This window comes from Pantherophis guttatus, chromosome 3 (assembly GCF_059756535.1).
Source record: "Pantherophis guttatus breed Tessera chromosome 3, ASM5975653v1, whole genome shotgun sequence".
In the NCBI taxonomy this organism is placed as follows: domain Eukaryota; kingdom Metazoa; phylum Chordata; class Lepidosauria; order Squamata; family Colubridae; genus Pantherophis; species Pantherophis guttatus.
The window spans coordinates 127,534,382-127,555,714 of NC_142065.1; the positions used below are offsets into that span (position 1 = coordinate 127,534,382).

Here is a 21,333-nt window from a genome sequence, read left to right on the forward strand (position 1 = left end):
ACTTCTCAAATACAGAACACTGGAGAACATTCATAAGAGTTCCTGTGGGGTCATGTGTCCCACACTAAGAAATGGTAGGGGAGAGGAGGTAGGGCTGCCATTTTGTGCCTAGCTGTGCATGCTTAAGGCCACTGACTTGAATGAAATTTGAGTATGCTTAATACATTAGTGACTTTATTGCCAAAAGGTTTTGCTTTCAATAGTGCTGAATATGCATGTGTATTTTCTCCACTAGAGTTCCAGAAATCTGCTGGCACTTAATTCTCAAATATCAGGTTTTAGATTATTAGGATTGTTTATTGAAAATGAGTTGATTTCCAGTCTAAAGTAGTTATATTCAATCCCACTCAGATTAATAGAGCAAATAAATAGTGACTAATTTAACATTAATTATGGGACTAAAGTATCACTAATTTAGCCTGGATCCAACATTAATTGAAAATTTTGGTCACTCCCAAGCTTTCATTTTACTTTTATTTATTTATATACAGCAGAATTTAAATTATTAAATGGAAGAAATATTGTTATGATGTAACCATATGTGTTTTTTTAAAGATTCCAACTATAAAAAATATCTTGAGAGAATTATTAATATTGCAAATTTATTTGGCTAATGTTGGAAACTGGAAAATATAATTGCTTGGTTAAATGACTTGCAATGCAAATGCTATGTGATTTACATGAAAATAGTTTGTTTTAAATTTTAATTAGAAATATAATTGGTAATATGAGAGAGATCTGGTTACCTTTTAATCCTGTCAATTATGTTTGTTTCCTCCACACTCTATAGAAATAAATGTGTATATGTATATGTATATGTGTGTGTATGTATGTATGTGTGTGTGTGTATATATATATATATATATATATATATATATATATATATATATATATATATATATATATATATACACACACACACATACATACATACATACACACACATACATCCACACCATTTATGGTATTTCTCAACCTCAGATTCTGATTATATTGCTGAGAAGAATCAATTTAGTGGAAATTTCACACATTACCTTTGATTTGGAAATGCATTTCAGGGAGCAGTTAAAAGTTGGACTTTCTTACAAGATAGGAAGTAGCAGCCTCTAGACAGTCATTCTGATTTGCAAATAATGTGTGAAGGATGGGAAAATTATAAATAGCTTTGTCTAAATAGGAGAGGCAAGATGCTGTTTTTCCATCATGGCACCTACCATATGGGTTCCCTTGCTTAATATGTATACTAAAATCTGGGTAGTGGCTACAGAGATGTGAGGCACAGTTCACATGTATGACCTGTTAGAATTTACACACACACACACACACATTCATTGACCGTCCTAGAGAATGTATTACCAGTACCCTCACCTGACAAATACAAGAAATTGAAGCTGAAAGAATAGTATTGAGATGGCCTTGGGACCAAGAAGAGGAAATATGGGTCTAAACCACCCCCACTAGCTCTCAAAAAGGAAGAAAAGTGCTTCAGTACTTCTGCACAGCAGCTGAGGGTAGGTGGTTTTTGTTTTTGATAAAAAGGCACTGAAAGCTACTTAAGCTTGCCAAGTCACTGTTTAAAAGAGCAGTGAAAGAAAAACCAAGGAAGTATCCCTTGGTGCTTAGTGTCCTCTGAAGAAAGTTCCTAATTCCTTGAAGTTAATGAAAGCTGCGATTCTGCTAGGTCACAGTACAAAAGAAGAGAGAAAGATTTTATGTTTTGCATGCACCTACATTTTATAGCCAGTTAAATTTGATTGAAACTTACCTGCCTAGGAACTACTCAAATAATTGTTTTAAATAAGCAGAAAATATAACACAATCTCTGATTCATTCACTATTACTCCCCAGTCCTGGTAAAGTACAATTAAGAAATAAGACTCCTTACCTGGATTCCCAGATAGAAATTAGTTGGACGTTGGGTCATTTCTGAGTTATCACTAAATATGAATTATGGCACTATTTATTTTGCTTTCTTTCGAATCTAAGCAGCTGTCTTACACCCACTCACACTGTGTAGCCTCCACTACCTTTCTCTTCTCAACAGATAGTCAATGAATATCAGATTTCGGACAGAAACTTCGCAAGATATCTTGTTTGCTGGTCCTGTTTGGCACATGTTCGGTGACTCCTCTTATCTCGTCCTCCAGATTGTTTTGAGCAAATTTAAGAATATTTCACTACAGGTAGTCCTCGACTTATGACAATTGAGTCCAAAATTTATGTTGCTTAGTGAGACCATTAAGTGAATTTGCCCCATTTTACAACCTTTCTTGCCACAGTTGTTAAGTGAATCACTGCAGTTAAGTTAGTAACACGGTTGTTAAATGAATCTGTCTTCCCCCATTGGCTTTGCTTGCCAGAAGGTTGCCAAAGGTGATCCCATGACCCTAGGACATGGGACGCAACCGTCATAAATATGTCCCAGTTGCCAAGTATCCCAATTTTGATCACATAACCATGGGGATGCTGCAAGGGTTGTGTGAAAAACAGTCTTAAGCCACTTTTTTCAGTGATGTAACTTTGAACCGTCACTAAATGAAACCGTTGTAAATCGAGGACTACCTGTACCAGCATCAGCCCATCCCACTTCATCTACTCCTACCCACTCGCCCTTTCCTTAATTTGGTGCCCTGGGACGCGAGTCCCTATATTCCTATCTGTCGTAGATTTTCTGCAGACTTAACATAGCACGTTGCAGAAACTCTGAAATGCTGGGATTCAGGGTGTACGTAACCCACGCGGCGCCCCACAAAACCACCACTGCGATAGAGAAAGAAATGGTCGCACACAAACACAGAAACCCAGCGGAAACTTTTCCCGGGCTGCCTTAAAGGGCGTGGCTTCTGGCACCTTGAAGAGCCAATAAGGGAGGCGAGTCGGGTTTCAGTGGACCACGGAAAACGCGCGCTCTCGCTCTCTTTCTCTCTCTCTCTCAGTCTCCGTGCATCGCTTCGTTCGGTGCCTGCATGGACCGATCCCGGCGATGGAGAGCTGTGCGAGAGCTGCTGTGCAGCTTTTACGCGGAAGTGCTGCCGCTGGAAGTCTTTGTGCGGAGCTTGCAGATGCGAACTCTTGCAAAGGACCAACCGCAGCCTCTCGTGCAGGACGGGGATCCCGGGAGCTACTGTAGCCTGGTCGCCCAGTGCCTGGTGGGGCGTCTGGCTGCGTGCAAGGCCCTCCCTGCCTATTTCGGCGTCCAGCAGGTAAGGGAGCAGGTTTTGCGTTTGGCCCGGATTACTTTGTGTCCTACCGGGCTCCCCCCGCCTCTCCTCAGAAAGCTTGTTTTGGGGGTATGATAACCTATTTCGCCACTTGGTAAGTACCCGCTGTGTTCCAAGGGCCAGCCAAGTTTTGTCTGCGGAAAATGCAGAAAGGGCTTCCCTCGAGAAATTCCTAATATGTGTTATGGTTACTGCACAGTTTGCTCTTTCCATTCCTCCCCGCTGCTTGAAGTGGGCTTTCTCCTTCTGCCTATTGTAGGCTGCACTGTCTTACCAATAAAGGAGAATATTTGTAGCTCGGGGTTGAAATGAAGGGTCTTTGGTGCTCTCTGAGCTTGCTTCTTTTCTTGCAGGCGTTTCATTACTCAGACAAAGTAGCATCAGCAGTGGCACACTGTTTTAAAACAATCGAGTTAGGTGGTGCTTTAAAGTTTACAGATCTAAAGTTATTTAAAATTGCTAAAGATTAAACGGTGGGCATTGGGGAGTGTGTTTGTGGTGTAGTGTGCATGGCAACCTAATCAAAACAGCCATTTCATGGAAAGAAAAAAATAAATCTGGTGAGATAATATATAAGTAATCTTTCCAGTTGGAGAATATATGTAGCTCAGGAAGAAACTGCAGAGACCTTGGCGCTCTCTGAGATTGATGATTTGCTTGAAGATGCTTTACCCAATTACATTACATCATCACTTTTAGTGGGTGTGTGGTTTGCTCTCTGTTTATATACAATGACTTGCCCCCGCCTGAGTTTTGGGGGTGTGGCTTTCTCCTTGGTACTTCCTTGATTAGTGTCTGGTTTTCTATTTGATGGTCTTGTTTCAGGGTCATGCCTGTTTCTTTCATAGTTTCTTTCAGTCACCCCAAGCCCTCCGTTGGTTTTCCAATGCTTTTATCAATGAGCAGCAGTGGCATTTCCCAAAAACTTTTAGAAAAGTTGGTGATTGGGAGCCTCTAATATTTCTTTGTTTCTTGAATAGAACATCTTTGGATATTCTATTTTGGATGCGATTCAAGGTGTTGATCACCACCTTTAAAGCACTCCATGGCATAGGACCCGGGTACCTTCGAGACCGACTTCTGCCACCAATAGCCTCCCACCGGCCAGTCCGCTCCCACAGAGAGGGTCTCCTCAGGGTGCCATCGGCCAAGTTATGTCGGCTGGTGACACCCAGGGGGAGGGTCTTCTCTGTGGGAGCCCCTGCCCTGTGGAATGAACTGTTCCCGGAAATGTGTAAGATCTCCGACCTCCGTGTATTTCGCTGTGCCCTCAAGACCCTGCTGTTCCGCCAGGCCGGGCTATCAATGTAATGATTTTAAATTGGGTGTTTTAAATTTTTGGGGTTTTCAATTTGAGCCGAAATTATTTAATATTTTTAATTATTTTTAATTGATGTCTGTCTTTGTGCTTTTAATAGGCTGTACACCGCCCTGAGTCCTTCGGGAGAAGGGCGGTATAGAAATTTATTTATTTATTTATTTATTTATTTATTTATTTATTTTATTTATTTATTTATTTTATTTATTTATTTATTCCTGTGAGGTTCAAAGCCTTTCAGGAGGGAGGTAATAGCTTGCGGTTACCCCCTTTTTTTCACTAGTTTCATTATAGGGCTTCCTATAGTTTCTTACAGTTCTTCCAGTCATGGACAATGTGTCCAAATCCGTACAGGTATTGTAATCCTACATTTTGATAAGTATAAATGAGCTACTTTTCTCAGTTTTTATTAAACTCTAGATACAATTATGATTAGAAATGTTTTAAGGAGCTCTTGCCCATTTTTATTTGCTACCAGGAGTACCAAGACTTCAATGTATGCTTGTAGAATTCAAGATTGCCATGCCAGCGTCCAGCTCTATAGCTAAGCTTATCTGACTGAGATATTGCTTCCTGCTTTAAGTGAAAAAAGTGTGTATATGCAGGCATTAGGAAATGCTCAAATTGCATTTTCATTGAGATATTAGGTGGAAATATTTTTGTTCATTATATGTGTGCATTCAACATATCAGCTATCCACTGGTATGTTGAATAAAGTAAGATTTTTCCCCTTGTATTTCTATTCAGTTCTACATAATTAATGCCATTTGTGATTTATTCAAAATTTTGCTAGAAAGATGGTACTTTTTTTGCTATTTTGCAGGTTTCCTGTCAGGATGATGTCCTTACACGAATCATTCAGAGAATTCGTCAAAAGAAGAAAAAGAATGTGTTGACATTTGGTTATACCCTATTGGATGAAAATAATTGCCAGTTGCCCTGTATGTCAAATATTGGTAGCTACATGCCTAATCATTCAACAGAAACTATTCGACAGAATGTGCTCTGGGAGATCATTCTAAACAGAGTTGGGGATGACATCATGATGTATATATTAGAGCATTGTGCTCTCTTTCTCCTTGTGCCTCCTAATTGCTGTTACCAAATTTGTGGAGAACCCATCTATAAGCTTGCTTCAAGAAATGTAACATGGCCTCCAAAGTTTCTTAGACAGAAGATTCATGGGCCTTCACCTTGTATCCTAACAACTTATCTCCGTAAAAGGTTTCAGTCTTGTAGGTGGTATCCCAGAAAAACAAAGTGGAAGAAATGGAATTCTGAAAGGCAGAAATGGAACAAAACACAACAACACAGCAGTCAGCAGTCTACAGTAGCTCAAAGTGCTTCTGGCCAAAACCCTTCAAAGAAAAAGCAAATTATGAGAACTGGTGAACACATAGAAAAGCAACAAAAGCCCTCTCTTAGCCCATCATTAAGAACACAGTGTTTAAAAAGAAAGTGGACAGGCCAGTGTGATATTAATGCCAAGAAAATAAAAATAATGATAAAGGAGGACAATGTAGAAAAAACCGCAAGAAACCCAGATTCTAGAAAAAAAAATCAGTTGATTTTAGATTGTGATAAACCTGAGGCTTCTAGAGTATGTATACAATCATGTTCAAAAGGATTAACTCTTATGAACTCCGTTACTCAGAATGGTGGAGTACAAATATCTGGGGTACCTACTGCAACTAATGACAATCAAGGGGCTTTGGTATGTGAAAAGCAAGATAGTATAAGTAAACCATTTTGTGAATCCAATGTGCAACCAATATGCAATGCTAAACTGCCAAAGCTGGTAACTAGAACCTCTGATATTAGTTCTGTGCAACTGGGGCTTGCAAAAATGGTTTTACCAGAAAAAGACCTTGGAATTCACTCATCTAAATCTGTCAGGAAGTCTTACAATAGCATTCCTGTAGTGCATATTGAGAGACATTCTCTCTTATATTCCTACCAGCGTTTGAAAGAGTGTTTACCTAAGTCGTTTGTATTAAATCACTTGAAGGGCCATCCAGCAGGAGGACGCCGCTTAGTAGAACAAGTGTTCTTCAGCAGTAAGATTCTGAAGCAGCCTAGCAGTTCTAGTGTTCAAAGTGGTCCCAAGAAAAAGAAGAGGCTTCCGAAACGCTATTGGCAGATGAGAAGTGTGTTCCAAGAACTCTTACAGAATCATGCAAAATGTCCTTATCAAGCAATATTAAAAAGGAATTGTCCCATTTCAGTTTCTGAACCAGATACGATAAGCCTAGGAGAGCAAAGTTTCAAACAAAATGGTCACCAAGTAGAGCAAATTTCATCAAAGAGACAGCAGGATAATCCAGTAGAAGGTTGCATCTCAAGCAGGTCAAGTGCATTGAACCCATTTCCAGAGACTGGTGCTTCAAGCAGAAGCTCTGAAAGAACTGACTTATTTGAAAAAAAAGATAAAGAGAAGCTCTTCCAAGATTCCTCCAGTTCTGATTTCATAGCGTTGCTAAAGCAATATAGCAGTACCTGGCAAGTATATACTTTTGTGAGGGGATGCTTAGAGAGAGTGGTGCCTCCTGCGCTTTGGGGTTCAAACCACAACAAGTGCCGCTTCTACAGAAATGTGAAGAAGTTTATTTCCTTGGGGAAGTTTGCCATGTTTTCTTTGGAGGAATTGACATGGAAAATGAGGGTCAGTGATTGTGCTTGGCTTCGTCTCACCAAAGGTATTAACAGTGATATCCTCAAGATATCAGTTTTATTTTTGAAACTATCTTCAAATGTTATTTTCACATTCTTAATTATCGGTGTAAATTGGTCTTGTAAATAGGACACATTTTATTAGACTACCTGCTTGTTTGAAAAGGCAGATTTTTTTTTCAGATTATGACCTCTTTGCCAGAAGAAATTGATGTTCCTATTATTAAGATTTAGTGCATGCATTGGAGAGAAATGTACATACATTTACATCTTTGATTTATAATGCAGCATTGTTACACTGTAAAAACATTTGCATTAGACATTTCACGGTCATTACTTAATGGTTTGCATCATTTTATCTGTTATATCTTTAACTTAACCTTTATATTGGTTGTGAAGATAACGTGAATAGATGCTTCTTGCAAGAACAAAAATCTTATTGATTGTCACTAAATCTGGATTCTCCTTTCTACAGGCCATTCTGTTCCTGCCTCTGAACATCGTTTTCGGGAAGAGCTGATGTCTAAATTCCTGTACTGGCTGATGGACTGCTATGTTTCAGAGCTCCTCCGATCTTTCTTCTATATCACAGAGACAGCATTTCAAAAAAATTTACTTTTTTACTTCCGAAAGGCTGTTTGGAGCAAACTACAGAGCATTGGAATCAGGTATTATTAGGAAATCAGAAGTTCAAAAGTGCAAAGAAAGCTATTCCGTTTACACTAAGGGTGGGGGATTCTGCCCTACAGACCTAATCTAGGTCACCTGGTCAGCCTATCTATCTTGTGAAGGGTGGCTATGCTGTACTTGCTCCCTGCTTCCTTCCGGGTGGGAGGATGCTGGATTGCTAAAGGTGACTGGTGCTGGGCAAGGCAGGAAATAGGAAGCCCAGCTCTGCACTGCATAAATTGACTTTCCATAGAGATCTGGCAGGCCTCATATGTCTCACTTCATGGGTAAAGGAGCCCTATCCAAAGCTAGTCTTCATTTCACCTTAAATGGAGCATGGTGGTTGGTTTGAGGTATTTTTCAAAGCCTAAGATGCCCTCCCTTCTGTATATTTTATTTTATTTTATTTATTTTATATCAAATTTATATACCGCCCTTCTCCCTAAGGACTCAGGGCGGTGTACAGCCAAAGTAAAAACATAAACTACAAACATTAAAATACAATTAAAAAGATATATATATATATTTGGCTCCATAATTAAGAGCAATGACAAAACAATTAAAAACATTTTTAAAAAAGTGTTAGGCTAGCCCGGCTTGCTGAAAAAAGAAAGTTTTAAGGTCACGGCGGAAGGCACCAAGGTCTTGGATTCTCCTTATCTCTGGGGGCAGCTGGTTCCAGAGGGTAGGTGCCCCCACAGAGAAGACCCCCTGGCGGTCACCAGCCTACATTGTCTGGCTGAAGGCACCCCGAGGAGGCCCTCTCTGGGAGCGCACAGGTTGACGGGAGGTCGTCGGTAGCAGCAGGCGGTCTCGAAGATATCTAGGTCCTATGCCATGGAGCGCTTTAAAGGTGATAACTATCACCTTGAAGCGCACCCGGAAGACCACTGGGAGCCAGTGCAGCTCACGCAGGAGAGGTGTTATATGGGAGCGCCATGCAGATCCTGTAACTACCCGCGCGGCCGCATTCTGGACCAGTTGGAGCCTCTGGGTACCCCTCAAGGGGAGCCCCATGTAGAGAGCGTTGCAGTAGTCCAGGCGAGAGGTGACGAGGGCATGAGTGATTGTGCACAGGGAATCCCGATCAAGAAAGAGCCACAACTGGCGAATCAGGCGAACCTGACAAAAAGTCACATGGGTTGTCATCTAAAGCACCCAAGCAGGTAGGATATTAAATCAGTTTTCTTATCCCTACTTTTTCCAATACCTATGGTTGGATGCTCTTGGCGCTGAAACTGGACAGTTGCTGTTCCATTGTTAATTCTGACTTGAAGGCCATCTTCACATCGTAGACAACTTCTCTGATTTGGGATTAGAAAGCAGAGGAGATTCAGCTCATCTGCACGTGCTTTGAACAACTGCTGCCAGGAGCTTAGGATCCATGAAGGGAAAAGCTACTTTTGCTACCCATATACCTCCCAGCTGTCTTCTGTCATTGGAGCCTATTTGGGGTGATGGCATGGGTGGGTTCTACTTAGCTTTACTACCTGTTTGCAATGGGGCTGCGCGCATATTTTGGTGACAGGGTCGGTGGGCAGAGCCTCCCACCAGTTTTACTACCGGTTCTATAGAACTAGTGCGAACCGGGGGCAACCCACCATTGGGTGGTGGGAAGGACCTTATGCCAACATGGTTCTTCTCAGTCAGAGGAATTTTCCTCAGATTGTAATTCTCTTCATCTGAATTGCTTTCCAGAGCCATATGAACAGTATCATGCATTTTTGTGGAGCTTGATTCAGCATTTCTTGTGGGATGTAAATGTGAAGTTGCCTTGAAGTCAGAACTTGACTTTAGATGATTATAGACATATCCACTTAGTTTCCTTGGCAGTATTCTGTCATTTCCTCCTGGGTTATTTTCCCTTTCCAGTTAAGCCTTACTGATCCATGTATTAACCAGGCCTGAGACTGCTTGTATTCTAAACGAAGAGGAGGTTGGCCAGATGGTGCCACTTTCTGAAATTTTTTATTGGTAGTTAGAACATTATACCTTAAAATAGACAAGAAATTTAGATGTCGTTTAATCATAGAATTCTACTGTATCTTATTTTTAGTGTAGACAACCTAGAGGTGTTTTGAAGTTGAGTGGTCGCTAAATCTTACAAGTAAATGACAGTCTGCTGTGTGTACATTTTAAAGTACTGCCAACTTCCATTTTAGGAGCCATCTGGCCAAAGTGCAGCTTCATCCTTTATCAAAGGAAGATATTGAACATTTGCAGCACAGAAAGTGTGTCCCCCTGGCATCAAAACTCCGATTCATCCCCAAATCAAATGGGTTGAGACCTGTGGTCAAGCTGCATGATGAGGTCGGAGCAGAAACATTTTGCAGAAACAGCAGAGGCAAAAAGGTCCTTAATTTATTGAGTTAATTCAACATTACATCAACCAAATTCATGTACTTGGGAGGCAGGGGCTTGAGATATGTATTTGTACACTTTGATTGTTCTCTTCTCTAAATCTGTTCCAATTTGTTTAAATCTTCAAAATATATTATTCAGAATTAAGCATTGTGTTCCTGTTAGGATCTCATTTTTATAAAATGAACAAACTATTACTTTATATTAAGTATCATACTAATCAGGGTGGATAAAAATCAATGATTTTTGTAAAAAAAAATCAAAAAAATCAGATTTTTTTTATTTAAATCGGATTTTTTTGATTTTTATCGAATTTATTTTAATAAAAAACTTTTGGGGTAAAAATCTATCTTAAGATAGTTTTCTATTTAAGATACATAAATAATTTATTCAGCATGAAATGGAGCTTAGTTATGTAGCATGAGGCTGTATATTCTGCAACACTGGGACTATCGGTGAGTCAACAGTGGATCAAAGGAGTAGCAGAGATGACAGTTGCTCTTTAAAAATTATGATTTAAATCGAGTTGATTTAAATCAAGCCTTTTTACTAGTGATTTAAATCATGATTTAAATTGTGATTTAAATCAACTCGATTTAAATCAAATCCACCCTGATACTAATACATCTTACAATTGCAGGGTTTTTTATTTTATTTTGTAGGAGAATCCTCAGGTTGCTGATTTCCATTCTGCTTATGATCAAACATCCTTTTCGTATACATTCTCTCTGCATTTCTTTTACATTTAGTCTTTATTATTTTGCTTAAATCCTGAATTCAATATTTTTCTTTGTTGAATAACTTTTTTTAATTTAAGCCCAGTGTCTTTTCCACAAGGATAACTTTGAATGTTATTCGTTACTTCTCCCAGTTTCATGTCTACATATTTAATAAAAATATGCTTCTCCTGCTTATTCCCAAAATGATTAAAAATGCTAGGCAGAAATCCACCAAATAAAATTGGTATTCTTATCAAACTCTTCTCTTTAATGAAGCATTAGGGATGAGCATTCCATGTGTACACTTTTCAATCAATTATGAAGTCACTTGATTTGACATCTATCCAGGATGTTGGCAATGTGCTAACTGAAATAATAGGGCAACTGAAATATTACGTTAGAGCATCTCTGAAAATACTTTTGGCACTTGAACTGCAATTCATCCAGCCTTTTCTTAAGGTAACATACTTCTTATGAAATGCTTCTCAGTTTTGAAATGAAATCCTTATTCACCCCAGTCCTATTTTTAAATGATTGCACTGGGGAGCTGACAGTTCATTAACATGTCATCTTGACTAAGGTGTCTATTGTTTCCCTTGTTTTTCCTTTAAGCCCAACTTGATCCTTGCATTGTTTGTCAACTTCACCTGGCAACTTGTGGCTTTCGTTACACTGCTTATATAGTCAGGTCCAGAAATATTGGGACATCGGCACAATTCTAACATCTTTGGCTCTATACACTACCACAATGGAGTTGGAATGAAACAAACACAATGTGCGTTAACTGCAGACTGTCAGCTTTAATTTGATGGTATGTACATCCAACTCAGGTGAACGGTGTAGGACTTACAGCAGTTTGTATATGTGCCTCCCACTTGTTAAGGGACCAAAAGTAATGGGACAATTGGCTTCTCAGCTGTTCCATGGCCATGTGTGTGATATTCCCTCATTACCCCAATTACAATGTGCAGATAAAAGGCCCAGAGTTCATTTCAAGTGTGCTATTTGCATTTGGAATCTGTTGCTGTCAACTCTCAAGATGAGATCCAAAGAGCTGTCACTATCAGTGAAGCAAGCCATCATTAGGCTGAAGAAACAAAACAAACCCATCAGAGAGATAGCAAGAACATTAGGCATGGCCAAAACAACTGTTTGAAACATTCTCAAAAAGAAGGAATGCACCGGTGAGCTCAGCAACACCAAAAGACCTGGGAGACCATGGAAAACAAGTGTGGTGGATGACCGAAGAATTATTTCCCTGGTGAAGAAAACACCCTTCACAACAGTTGGCCAGATCAAGAACACTCTCCAGGAGGTAGGTGTATGTGTGTCAAAGTCAACAATCAAGAGAAGACTTCACCAGAGTGAATACAGAGGGTTCACCATAAGATGTAAATCATTGGTGAGTTTCAAAAACAGGAAGGCCAGATTAAAGTTTGCCAAACAACATCTAACAAAGCCTTCACAGTTCTGGAACAAGATCCTATGGACAGATGAGACCAAGATCAACTTGTACCAGAGTGATGGGAAGAGAAGAGTATGGAGAAGATAAGGAATTGCTCATGATCCTAAGCATACCACCTCATCAGTGAAGCATGGTGGTGGTAGTGTCATGGCGTAGGCATGTATGGCTGCCAATAGAACTGGTTCTCTTGTATTTATTGATGATGTGACTGCTGACAAAAGCAGCAGGATGAATTCTGAAGTGTTTTGGGCAATATTATCTGCTCACATTCAGCCAAATGCTGCAGAACTCATTGGACGGCACTTCACAGTGCAGATGGACAATGACCCAAAGTATACTGCAAAAGCAACCAAAGAGTTTTTGAAGGGACAGAAGTGGAATGTTATGCAACGGCCAAGTCAATTACCTGACCTGAATCCCATTGAGCATGCATTTCACTTGCTGAAAACAAAACTGAAGGGAAAATGCCCCAAGAATAAGCAGGAACTGAAGACAGTTGCAGTAGAGGCCTGGCAGAGCATCACCAGAGATGAAACCCAGCTTCTGGTGATGTCTATGCATTCCAGACTTCAGACTGTGATTGACTGCAAAGGATTTGCAACAAAGTATTAAGAAGGGAAAGTTTGAATTATGATTATTATTCTGTCCCATTACTTTTGGTCCCTTAACAAGTGGGAGGCACATATGCAAACGGCTGTAAGTCCTACACCGTTCATCTGAATTGGATGTACATACCCTCAAATTAAAGCTGACAGTCTGCAGTTAACGCACATTGTGTTTGTTTCATTCCAACTCCATTGTGGTGGTGTATAGAGCCAAAGATGTTAGAATTGTGTCGATGTCCCAATATTTCTGGACCTGACTGTAGATCTGAGTACTCGGCTTTACTTGTCTTGAGTGACGTTGTGTTCCCTTTTATTCATTCAGTTGAGTTTAGACATCTTGGACTTCTCTCCTCATTCATTCATCTTGCCCTCAGATTCTTTGTAATTTCATTGATTGATTAAAATGTGTTTTTCTGAAATCCCAAGATGTGTATTCTCTGCTATTCATCCTTAATTTTCATGAGGTAAAGAATTTATTAATTAGGCAATCGTTTTGTACTTGCCCAAACATATAACACTTGTGGCTTAAAATAATTTAAAACAAGCCCATTAAATACTTTCAAAGAATAATGTTACATCTAACCAGTAAAATACAAAGCAACCTCCCCCCCCAAACACACAAGCAGGTTATGATCCAAAAATGAAAGAAGCCAAATCATCTGGTTCCAAGAACAGTTGCAGATGGCATACTTCTGGCCATGTCAATCCCCTGTATAATCTTTCAATAAAAGATTATTTTTTTTCAAATCAAGCTCAACTCCTGGTGATTTAATGATACATCTATAATTGGTCTTCTTTTTTTCTTCTGTATTTTTGCAGAAGAAGAAGAAGGTAGCCACCAACCCTTTCGGAGAGATTTTTATTTTTAATTTTCTAGTTTAACCTGCACATTTGGTTATTCCACGGAGGATATTTATCCAGATACTAACCAGATCAGCCCTTCTTAGATTCCATCCTTAGACAAGCTTAACCAGGTGCTGCTGAGACACCTTTCAGTAGAGCATTATCCGAATACCGTCAGTGTATACCTCTTTATGCAGGAAATGTTTAATGAATGTCCCTGAAAAATAAATCTTTTTAATCTTTCAAAAGTAGGTTCAATGTTGTATTAGTTATAAGAGTGATTTCTTGTGACCCAGATGGTTTCTCTTTCACACAGACTTCAGCTTCTTCATGTACTTGCACAATGCACCCATCACATTTGCTCCTTAATTACATGCTTGTAACTCTTTTTTTCTTTCTTCCTGTGCCCTTTCCAACAACTCATTAAGAAAGCTTCTTAAAGCCTCTTTACTTCTTTTCTAACATTGAATAATTTATGCTCTCATGTTTTGCCATGAGAGAAGCACTTAATATTGCTGAAATTAATTGTTTTTCTTTCATTCTTTTTTAGGCTCAACATTTCAATGTGCGGCTTAAAAATTTATTTAGTGTTCTTAATTATGAACGATTGAAGAACCCTGTCTTACTTGGCTCAACTGTGTTTGGAAAAGATGACATTTACATAATGTGGAAGAAGTTTGTTTCAAAGGTTTTGGAATCGTATGCTGAAATGCCTAAATTCTACTTTGTGAAGGTATATTCAAAAAATAGAAGCTGTCGTTCACTTGGTGAATGGGCTTCCTTTTTGATAAAATTCAGCATTTTTCTTTTGTTAAGGATGCAGTCTTGTTTCTTGGAAGCCTGGAGTATTTTATTCTTGGTCACTAGAGCAATGGAATTGATCAGAAAAGTTCATCTCCTGTTAAGGTGGTCAAAAAGACAGGTCAAAAAAAACTTCCTTCCCAACTCTTTGAGGCTTCACGACAATTAGCTCTAGAGCTACTTATCTGAAGTGAATCAACATAGGAGATAATGGAGCAATTGCAGGGTCACAGTCCAGATAAACCAGGAAGCTTAGAAAGAAGAGCAAAGCAAAGAACAATAAGGCTGCATCAAACAGTGCTACAGTTGGACAAAGGATTGGCAACTAACATTCTGTGGATAAAGGCAACATGTTGTACATATGAATAATTGGAAACTAATAGGTTTATCTCCATTCTTTACTGAAAGTGAGCATAATTACATATAACCAAACCAAATCCGCCCAGAATCATTTGGTTGAGTTGGGGTGCTATAGAAATTGAATACATAAAATGAAAATTTGCCTTTTGTTACTTTCCTTTTTTTATGGAGAATTATAAGTGTTTGGCCACTATGCACACTGATGTTATTGGAAAACCATGACAATTGCACAATTTATCAACTTTTTGTGAGTGAATACTCTTCTAATGTTATCACATTTGTTTTGAGTGACATTTGAAACTTGAAAGTTAAGAAATTGCCTCCGTTTCTTTTCCAGGCTGATGTCACAGGCGCTTACGACACTCTTCCCCATGATAAACTGGTAGAAGTGATTTTACAGGCTCTTGCACCCGACAGGAACACCACTTACAACATACGATGCTATGCAGCAATCATGAGGACTGGAAACGGATGTATAAAGAAATATTACAGAAGACATGTAAGAGAGACACGAGAGTTCCCCATTATTACTAAAAAAAAGTAAAGCTGCTTTCTTTAAATGTGCTAGGTCACATAATGCAACTCAAACTCTGTGGTATTTTGATACTCTCCCTGCAGTTTTCAACACTGTTCACATTTTCCTCTAGCCCAACTGCAGAGTCATGAAGAAGAGGTATTTCTGTGTCACTGTTAACCAGTGTTTGATCAAAATTGTGGGAAAGGAAATTCTGGGACTTTCCTTTGGCAATCTTAATATAGTCCATTTTCCTTTGGGTTTCTGAACTCTTGAACAGCTAATGGGATGAAAAGGATTTCATTCTTCACAAGCTGGAATTTCTCCAGGGAACTGAAAACTAAGTTCCCCAAAGAATTAGGCGTTCCTGATGAGAAAAAGATTGCTCTGTTCACCTGAGAGCTCAAAGAAGGTGGTCCTCAAGAGATTATTAGTACTATCTGTGATCCTTACAGAATCTGTACATCCTGTACTAGATAAATCACAACATGATAATTACCCTTGGAGTTTTATATGGATTTTGGTCTGGCCATTGTGGTCACAACTACCTCTGCAGTGGTTTTCCTTATATGCAACAGGCTTTTGCAAATGCTGACGGAAACTACCTGCCCTTTCCTCTTGCTCTGCAGAAGAAAGAAGTGAGTTTTCTTTTATGTTCAACTTTTGCAAAAGATAAGAGCTGCAGTAGCTTTTTGATCTTGAATAAAGCTAGCAGAAGGGGGATCTTTTGATAGATTTCCCAGAAAAGTATAATGACATTCACTGAGGCAATTTGTAAAGAACTTTTCACTTAATTCTTTTTGTAGATCTCTTGCTGTCTGGTCCAATTTTACAAGCCATGCTGCTTAGGGAGAGACTTTTAATAAAATTATTCCTTGTTCTATCAGCCAAATTTAACTAAAGCAACATATTTTCTGTGTGGTTCTTACAGTAAGCATTAGCTTTCTTTTTCTGTATATCTTTTGTGTTATTCTTTCTGCAAATGTTCAGCTTGAAGCAAAATGAAACAGTGCTAAAAAAGAGTATTGGTGAGAAGGTTTTCCCATAGATATTTATATAACCTCATATTTATATTTAAAGTTAGGTTCATTTCTGGTTTTTTGCCACCAGAATTTATGTATCCTATATCCTAATTTCTACAAGTAGTAGCATCAATTAGGCTAAATAATTTATTCCTGGATGTGGGCTTTAAACATGATTTTTGCAATTATTTAACATTTTAATGTCTTTTTTCCTTTTTAATTTGATATTTTGAAAATAAATGCAATTTCTATCATGGTGTTTATACAGAATGGCTTTTGGTTTGTTTATTAATTTTATATATTTCAATTTATACATTCATGACTGGAAAGTTTACAATTAACCCCCCCCCCCCCCAATAGCCATACAAATTACAAACATTAAAGCAATTAAACGAATAAAGGTATACAGTACAGTCTCTGGGAGAAAGCAGCCATTTTATGGGCTATAAGAACAGTATAGCCATTTTATGGACTCCAAACAATGTTCTTTAATATCCAGTGGTGTTCATTATACTTTTTAGATAGATTTTAAAGAGAGCTTTTTTCATTCTGTTTGATATAAACTAAATGGCCAGTCTGTTTTCACCCCAGTTATGTTTTTAATCATGGGCATTATCAGAGAAGTCTTTTGAATATTAATTTCTATGTCTGAAAATTATTGATAATTTTTTACTCAGATATCTTACCTTTTCCTGTTTTACCTTATATATTATAGTCTTTTCTGAAGTTAAAATAACTTAATTTGAATGTTTTTATAGGTCTCAACTTACAATGAGTTTATAGATGGAATGAAACAGTTTGTATCTCATCTTCAACAGAGCACTTCGCTGAGAAATGCTATAATCATTGAACAGGTAATTTTACAGCTAGAATTTATATTTTTGAAAAAAAGAATTTACAAACATCTGCCTGTTTTTCAGCAAACTCTCAGAGAGCTTTTCAATTTAAACACTGGTCCTGAGAAAATTTGGTTGCAAATCTGAAAGCTGCCTCTCACTGTATCTTAAAATGTTAAACAGTTACAAACCTGGTTCAAAGTTCAACACGCCTCATTTTTTTCCCTCCTGGTTTCTGTCTTGCTTTAATGCTTCAATATATCTTAATGGGTATCAAGATGTCAAAGTTATTCCAAATGTCAAAGGGAAATTTATAAGAAACCTTAACATTTGCATATATAAAATTTATACCTTTTGAACTGCACATTTATATAGTCTCAAATGGGGCCCATTCAAGTGTTCTATCAATTCCCTTTCAATTGACAGTGTACATACATATGTTAATTGGAATTTACCTTTGAGTATAGCTGATTGGATGTTATTGCCAATTACTGCCACTAGATGGTAGTAACATACAGCATCCTTTTGATGGATATCCTTATTTTATTATAGGTTATTTATCATTTATTATTATTATTATTATTATTATTATTATTATTATTATTATTATTATTATTATTATTATATTTTATTTATATACTGCCCTTCTCCCAAAAGACTCGGGGCGGTGTACAGCCAGAATTAAAACATAAATATACAGATATCATGGTTAAAATTAATTAAAATCATTAAATAGTTTTGGCCGAAATTTAAAACCCAAAATTAAAACCCAATTTAAAATCATTCAGTTAGACAGCCCCGCCTGTCGGAACAGTAGGGTCTTGAGGGCACAGCGGAAGACCCGGAGGTCAGAGATGTTACGAATGTCCGGGGGCAATTCATTCCAAAGGGCAGGAGCTCCGACAGAGAAGGCTCTCCTCCTGGGTGTCGCCAGCCGACATAACTTGGCCGACGGTACCCTGAGGAGTCCCTCTCTGTGGGAGCGAACTGGTCGGTGGGAGGCTGTTGGTGGCAGAAGGCGGTCCCATAGATACCCTGGTCCTATGCACTTTAAAGGTGGTAACCAACACCTTGACTTGCACTCGGAAGACCGCTGGGAGCCAGTGCAGCTCGCGCAGGAGAGGTGTTACATGGGCGTAACGAGGTGCGCCCATAACCACCCGCACGGCCGCATTCTGGACCAGTTGGAGCTTCCGAGTGCTCTTCAAGGGGAGCCCCATGTAGAGAGCATTACAGTAGTCCAGATGGGAGGTGACGAGGGCGTGAGTGACCGTGCGCAAGGCGTCCCGGTCCAGAAAGAGACGCAACTCTCTTTGCCCCTCTCTGTGGGGGGCAAAGATTCACCCCCAATAGTCAGCGATGGCACCAGCTGACTATACCGGGATGCCGGAAGCCACAGCCACTCAGTCTTGGAAGGGTTGAGTTTGAGCCTATTTCTCCCCATCTAGACCCGCACGGCCTCCAGGCAGCAGGACATCACGTCAAGGGCATCATTGGGGTGGTTTGGGGTGGGGGTGGAGATGTACAGCTGGGTGTCATCAGCGTACTGGTGGACTCTCACCCCAAAACCACGGATGATCTCACCCAGCAGCTTCACATAAATGTTGAACAGAAGGGGCGAGAGGACCGACCCCTGCAGCATCCCCCAAGCGAGGCGCCTCGAGGTCGACCTCTGCCCCCCTGCCAACACAAACTGCGAGCGGTCTGAGAGGTAGGAGGAGAACCACCGTAACACGGTGCCTCCAATTCCTAACCCCCTCAACCGCTGCAGCATGGTACCATGGTCAGTGGTCGATTATAGAGTATGATTATAAGTATTTTTAATTTTTAAACAAGTTTTTTTCTTTCATGTGGTACCCCCACATACTGGACCTTTAAATATACATATTGCAAATAATCCATGTTGAAAACTATAGTTGGGCTAATATTATGACCCTGAGTTACATAGATGTGTATGGATGTTTTGCCTAATTTGGTTTGTTTCTTGTTATCACATCAGAAGATGATTTATGTCTTTTGCAATTACATTCCCCTCCCCCTTCCTTCCTAATAAAGTAGGCGATAATTATCAAGGGACAGTAATTAATTGCAAAGTAGGAGGAAGGGATTTCTTCACTTAATTTACTGATTTGGCAACCCCAAAATGCACAAGTCTCATTTAAGAATATTTTACCTGGGCTGTTTTTATATTTGCTTTTTCCTTTTGTTACTGCAGAGTGTTTTTCTGAAGGAAAGCAGTTCTAGCCTTCGTGAGTTTTTCTTGCAGTTGATCCATAATAATATCCTGAAGATTAAGGACAGGTACATGTTTATTCTAAACTTTATAAGAATGTTTCACCTGGCAACTTGCTTTTGATTGGGTTTTAATTGGGGCAGGAGTTTAAAGAGAACCCAGTTGGGTAAGGGCCCCAAACCCTTTCACTTTTTCCCACAATGGCCCACTAGGTGGCCCCTGAGAGCCACAGACTGAGCATCTGAAAATCCTCCCACCCATATTCTTTAGCAATTATTACTGAAAGCCCTGCTGCCTTTATTACAAGAAATATTATATAATCATCTTGGAGAGGACCAATTGATTTGCCATGAATTTGTGCCTGCACTTTTTAAAATGGTTAGTTAGTGACAAATTCTATGGTTCTAACTCACCATTTTCTAAACTGAGGAACCTAGGTTGGAGAATTTATTGACCTTAAGGAACTTTGGATTTCTTCACTAGGCTGTGTGCAGAAGCTGAATTGGCAACATTTATCTTCTTGACCTGCTTATCTCTTGTCAGATATGTTAATTATTTCATTCCCATTGTACAATTGAGGGAATGAAGCTATTGTCAAAGGTTGCAAAACTCTCAGTGGGCTATGAAGTTCAAACACGGACTAAAGGCTTTGGTGTCTTCTTTTTTGGAGATTTACAGAACTATTTAGACTGTTGTTGCTGATTTTTTCTTTAGCAATTACTATTCTTGCCACTTTTGATGGCGTGTAAAGCAACAATGATTATTTTTCTTGGTGACATACAGGCATTTTATTATTTTGCTCTTCATTTTGTTTCTTTTTTTCCCCAAGTCCTTTCATTTTCAATTCATTTTGCTGTGTGATTTTCAAATAATCCTTTCTTCTAAAGCTCATTCTTAACCCTCTTGAGGGTAGAAGCCAGAACATCTGCCAGGATTTAAACTGATTCTGACCTCAGAGCACTCTGTGCTTAGGCAGCCAGCTTTTCCTCTTGAATTCGTTCAGATATGTCCTGAAATGTATATATTCATTCCATTACTAATTGGAGAAGAACCAATTTATCTAAAACATAGGTTAGGATATAGTAGAGGGCAAACGTAGAGCATTTAGGAGATGAGACAGAGATTAGAGGGCAGGAATGAACTTACGTAAACTCTGGACAAAGAGGAGCATCTAAGCACTGGGGATAGGGATGAATACGCTTATTCAAATGGTGGCAGACGTTGTATTGGGAAATCAACTTACAAACGTGAAAGAAGAAATACTTCCAAACATACCACTGGCTTATCTACATTTTCTTCTTGACATACTAATGTCAATTGTATCGGTTCTTATATCCATGCCCTGCTCTGTCTGTTTATGCAGCTCCCATGTAGTGCCTCAAAGGCTTTCCCAAAAAAGTTTATGGACTTAACAGCATATGCAATTTATTGAACCATATGAAATAGTATCATCTTTGAGAAGGCAATTAAGCAGTGCATGTTGTTTTTCCTTAGAAAACTTGAAAAACATTTATGCAGGCAAAGTCTTCTGAAAATATCTTTTCAAGATCTTTTCTTCCATTTCCTTCCACCCCACCTCCTTTCCTGAAATCTTTGTCTAGTATTAGATGGTGACTGACTGTTGTTAAACCACCAAAAAAATCTTGCAAAGACTTAGAGTATATTGCAGAATATTTTGGCTGAGAAGTTATTGTTA

The 21,333-nt window shown here is 39.0% G+C and overlaps 1 protein-coding gene across 4 annotated transcripts in view; it reads left to right on the forward strand.

The window, feature by feature from the left end:
* Positions 1-2,867: 2,867 nt before the first annotated feature.
* Positions 2,868-21,333, forward strand: part of TERT (telomerase reverse transcriptase) — a 31,634-nt gene continuing 13,168 nt past the window's right edge. For all 4 annotated transcript variants that reach the window (XR_004590381.2, XR_015733241.1, XM_034411818.2 and 1 more), the window contains exons 1-8: positions 2,868-3,203; positions 5,363-7,235; positions 7,685-7,877; positions 10,041-10,230; positions 14,422-14,604; positions 15,370-15,531; positions 17,327-17,422; positions 19,620-19,705. Coding sequence is in view for 2 of the 4 variants with exons in the window: in XM_034411818.2 (XP_034267709.2) it covers positions 2,967-3,203; positions 5,363-7,235; positions 7,685-7,877; positions 10,041-10,230; positions 14,422-14,604; positions 15,370-15,531; positions 17,327-17,422; positions 19,620-19,705 (3,020 nt within the window). In the remaining 2 variants the exon portion in view is untranslated. The remainder of the gene's footprint in view (positions 3,204-5,362; positions 7,236-7,684; positions 7,878-10,040; positions 10,231-14,421; positions 14,605-15,369; positions 15,532-17,326; positions 17,423-19,619; positions 19,706-21,333) is intronic.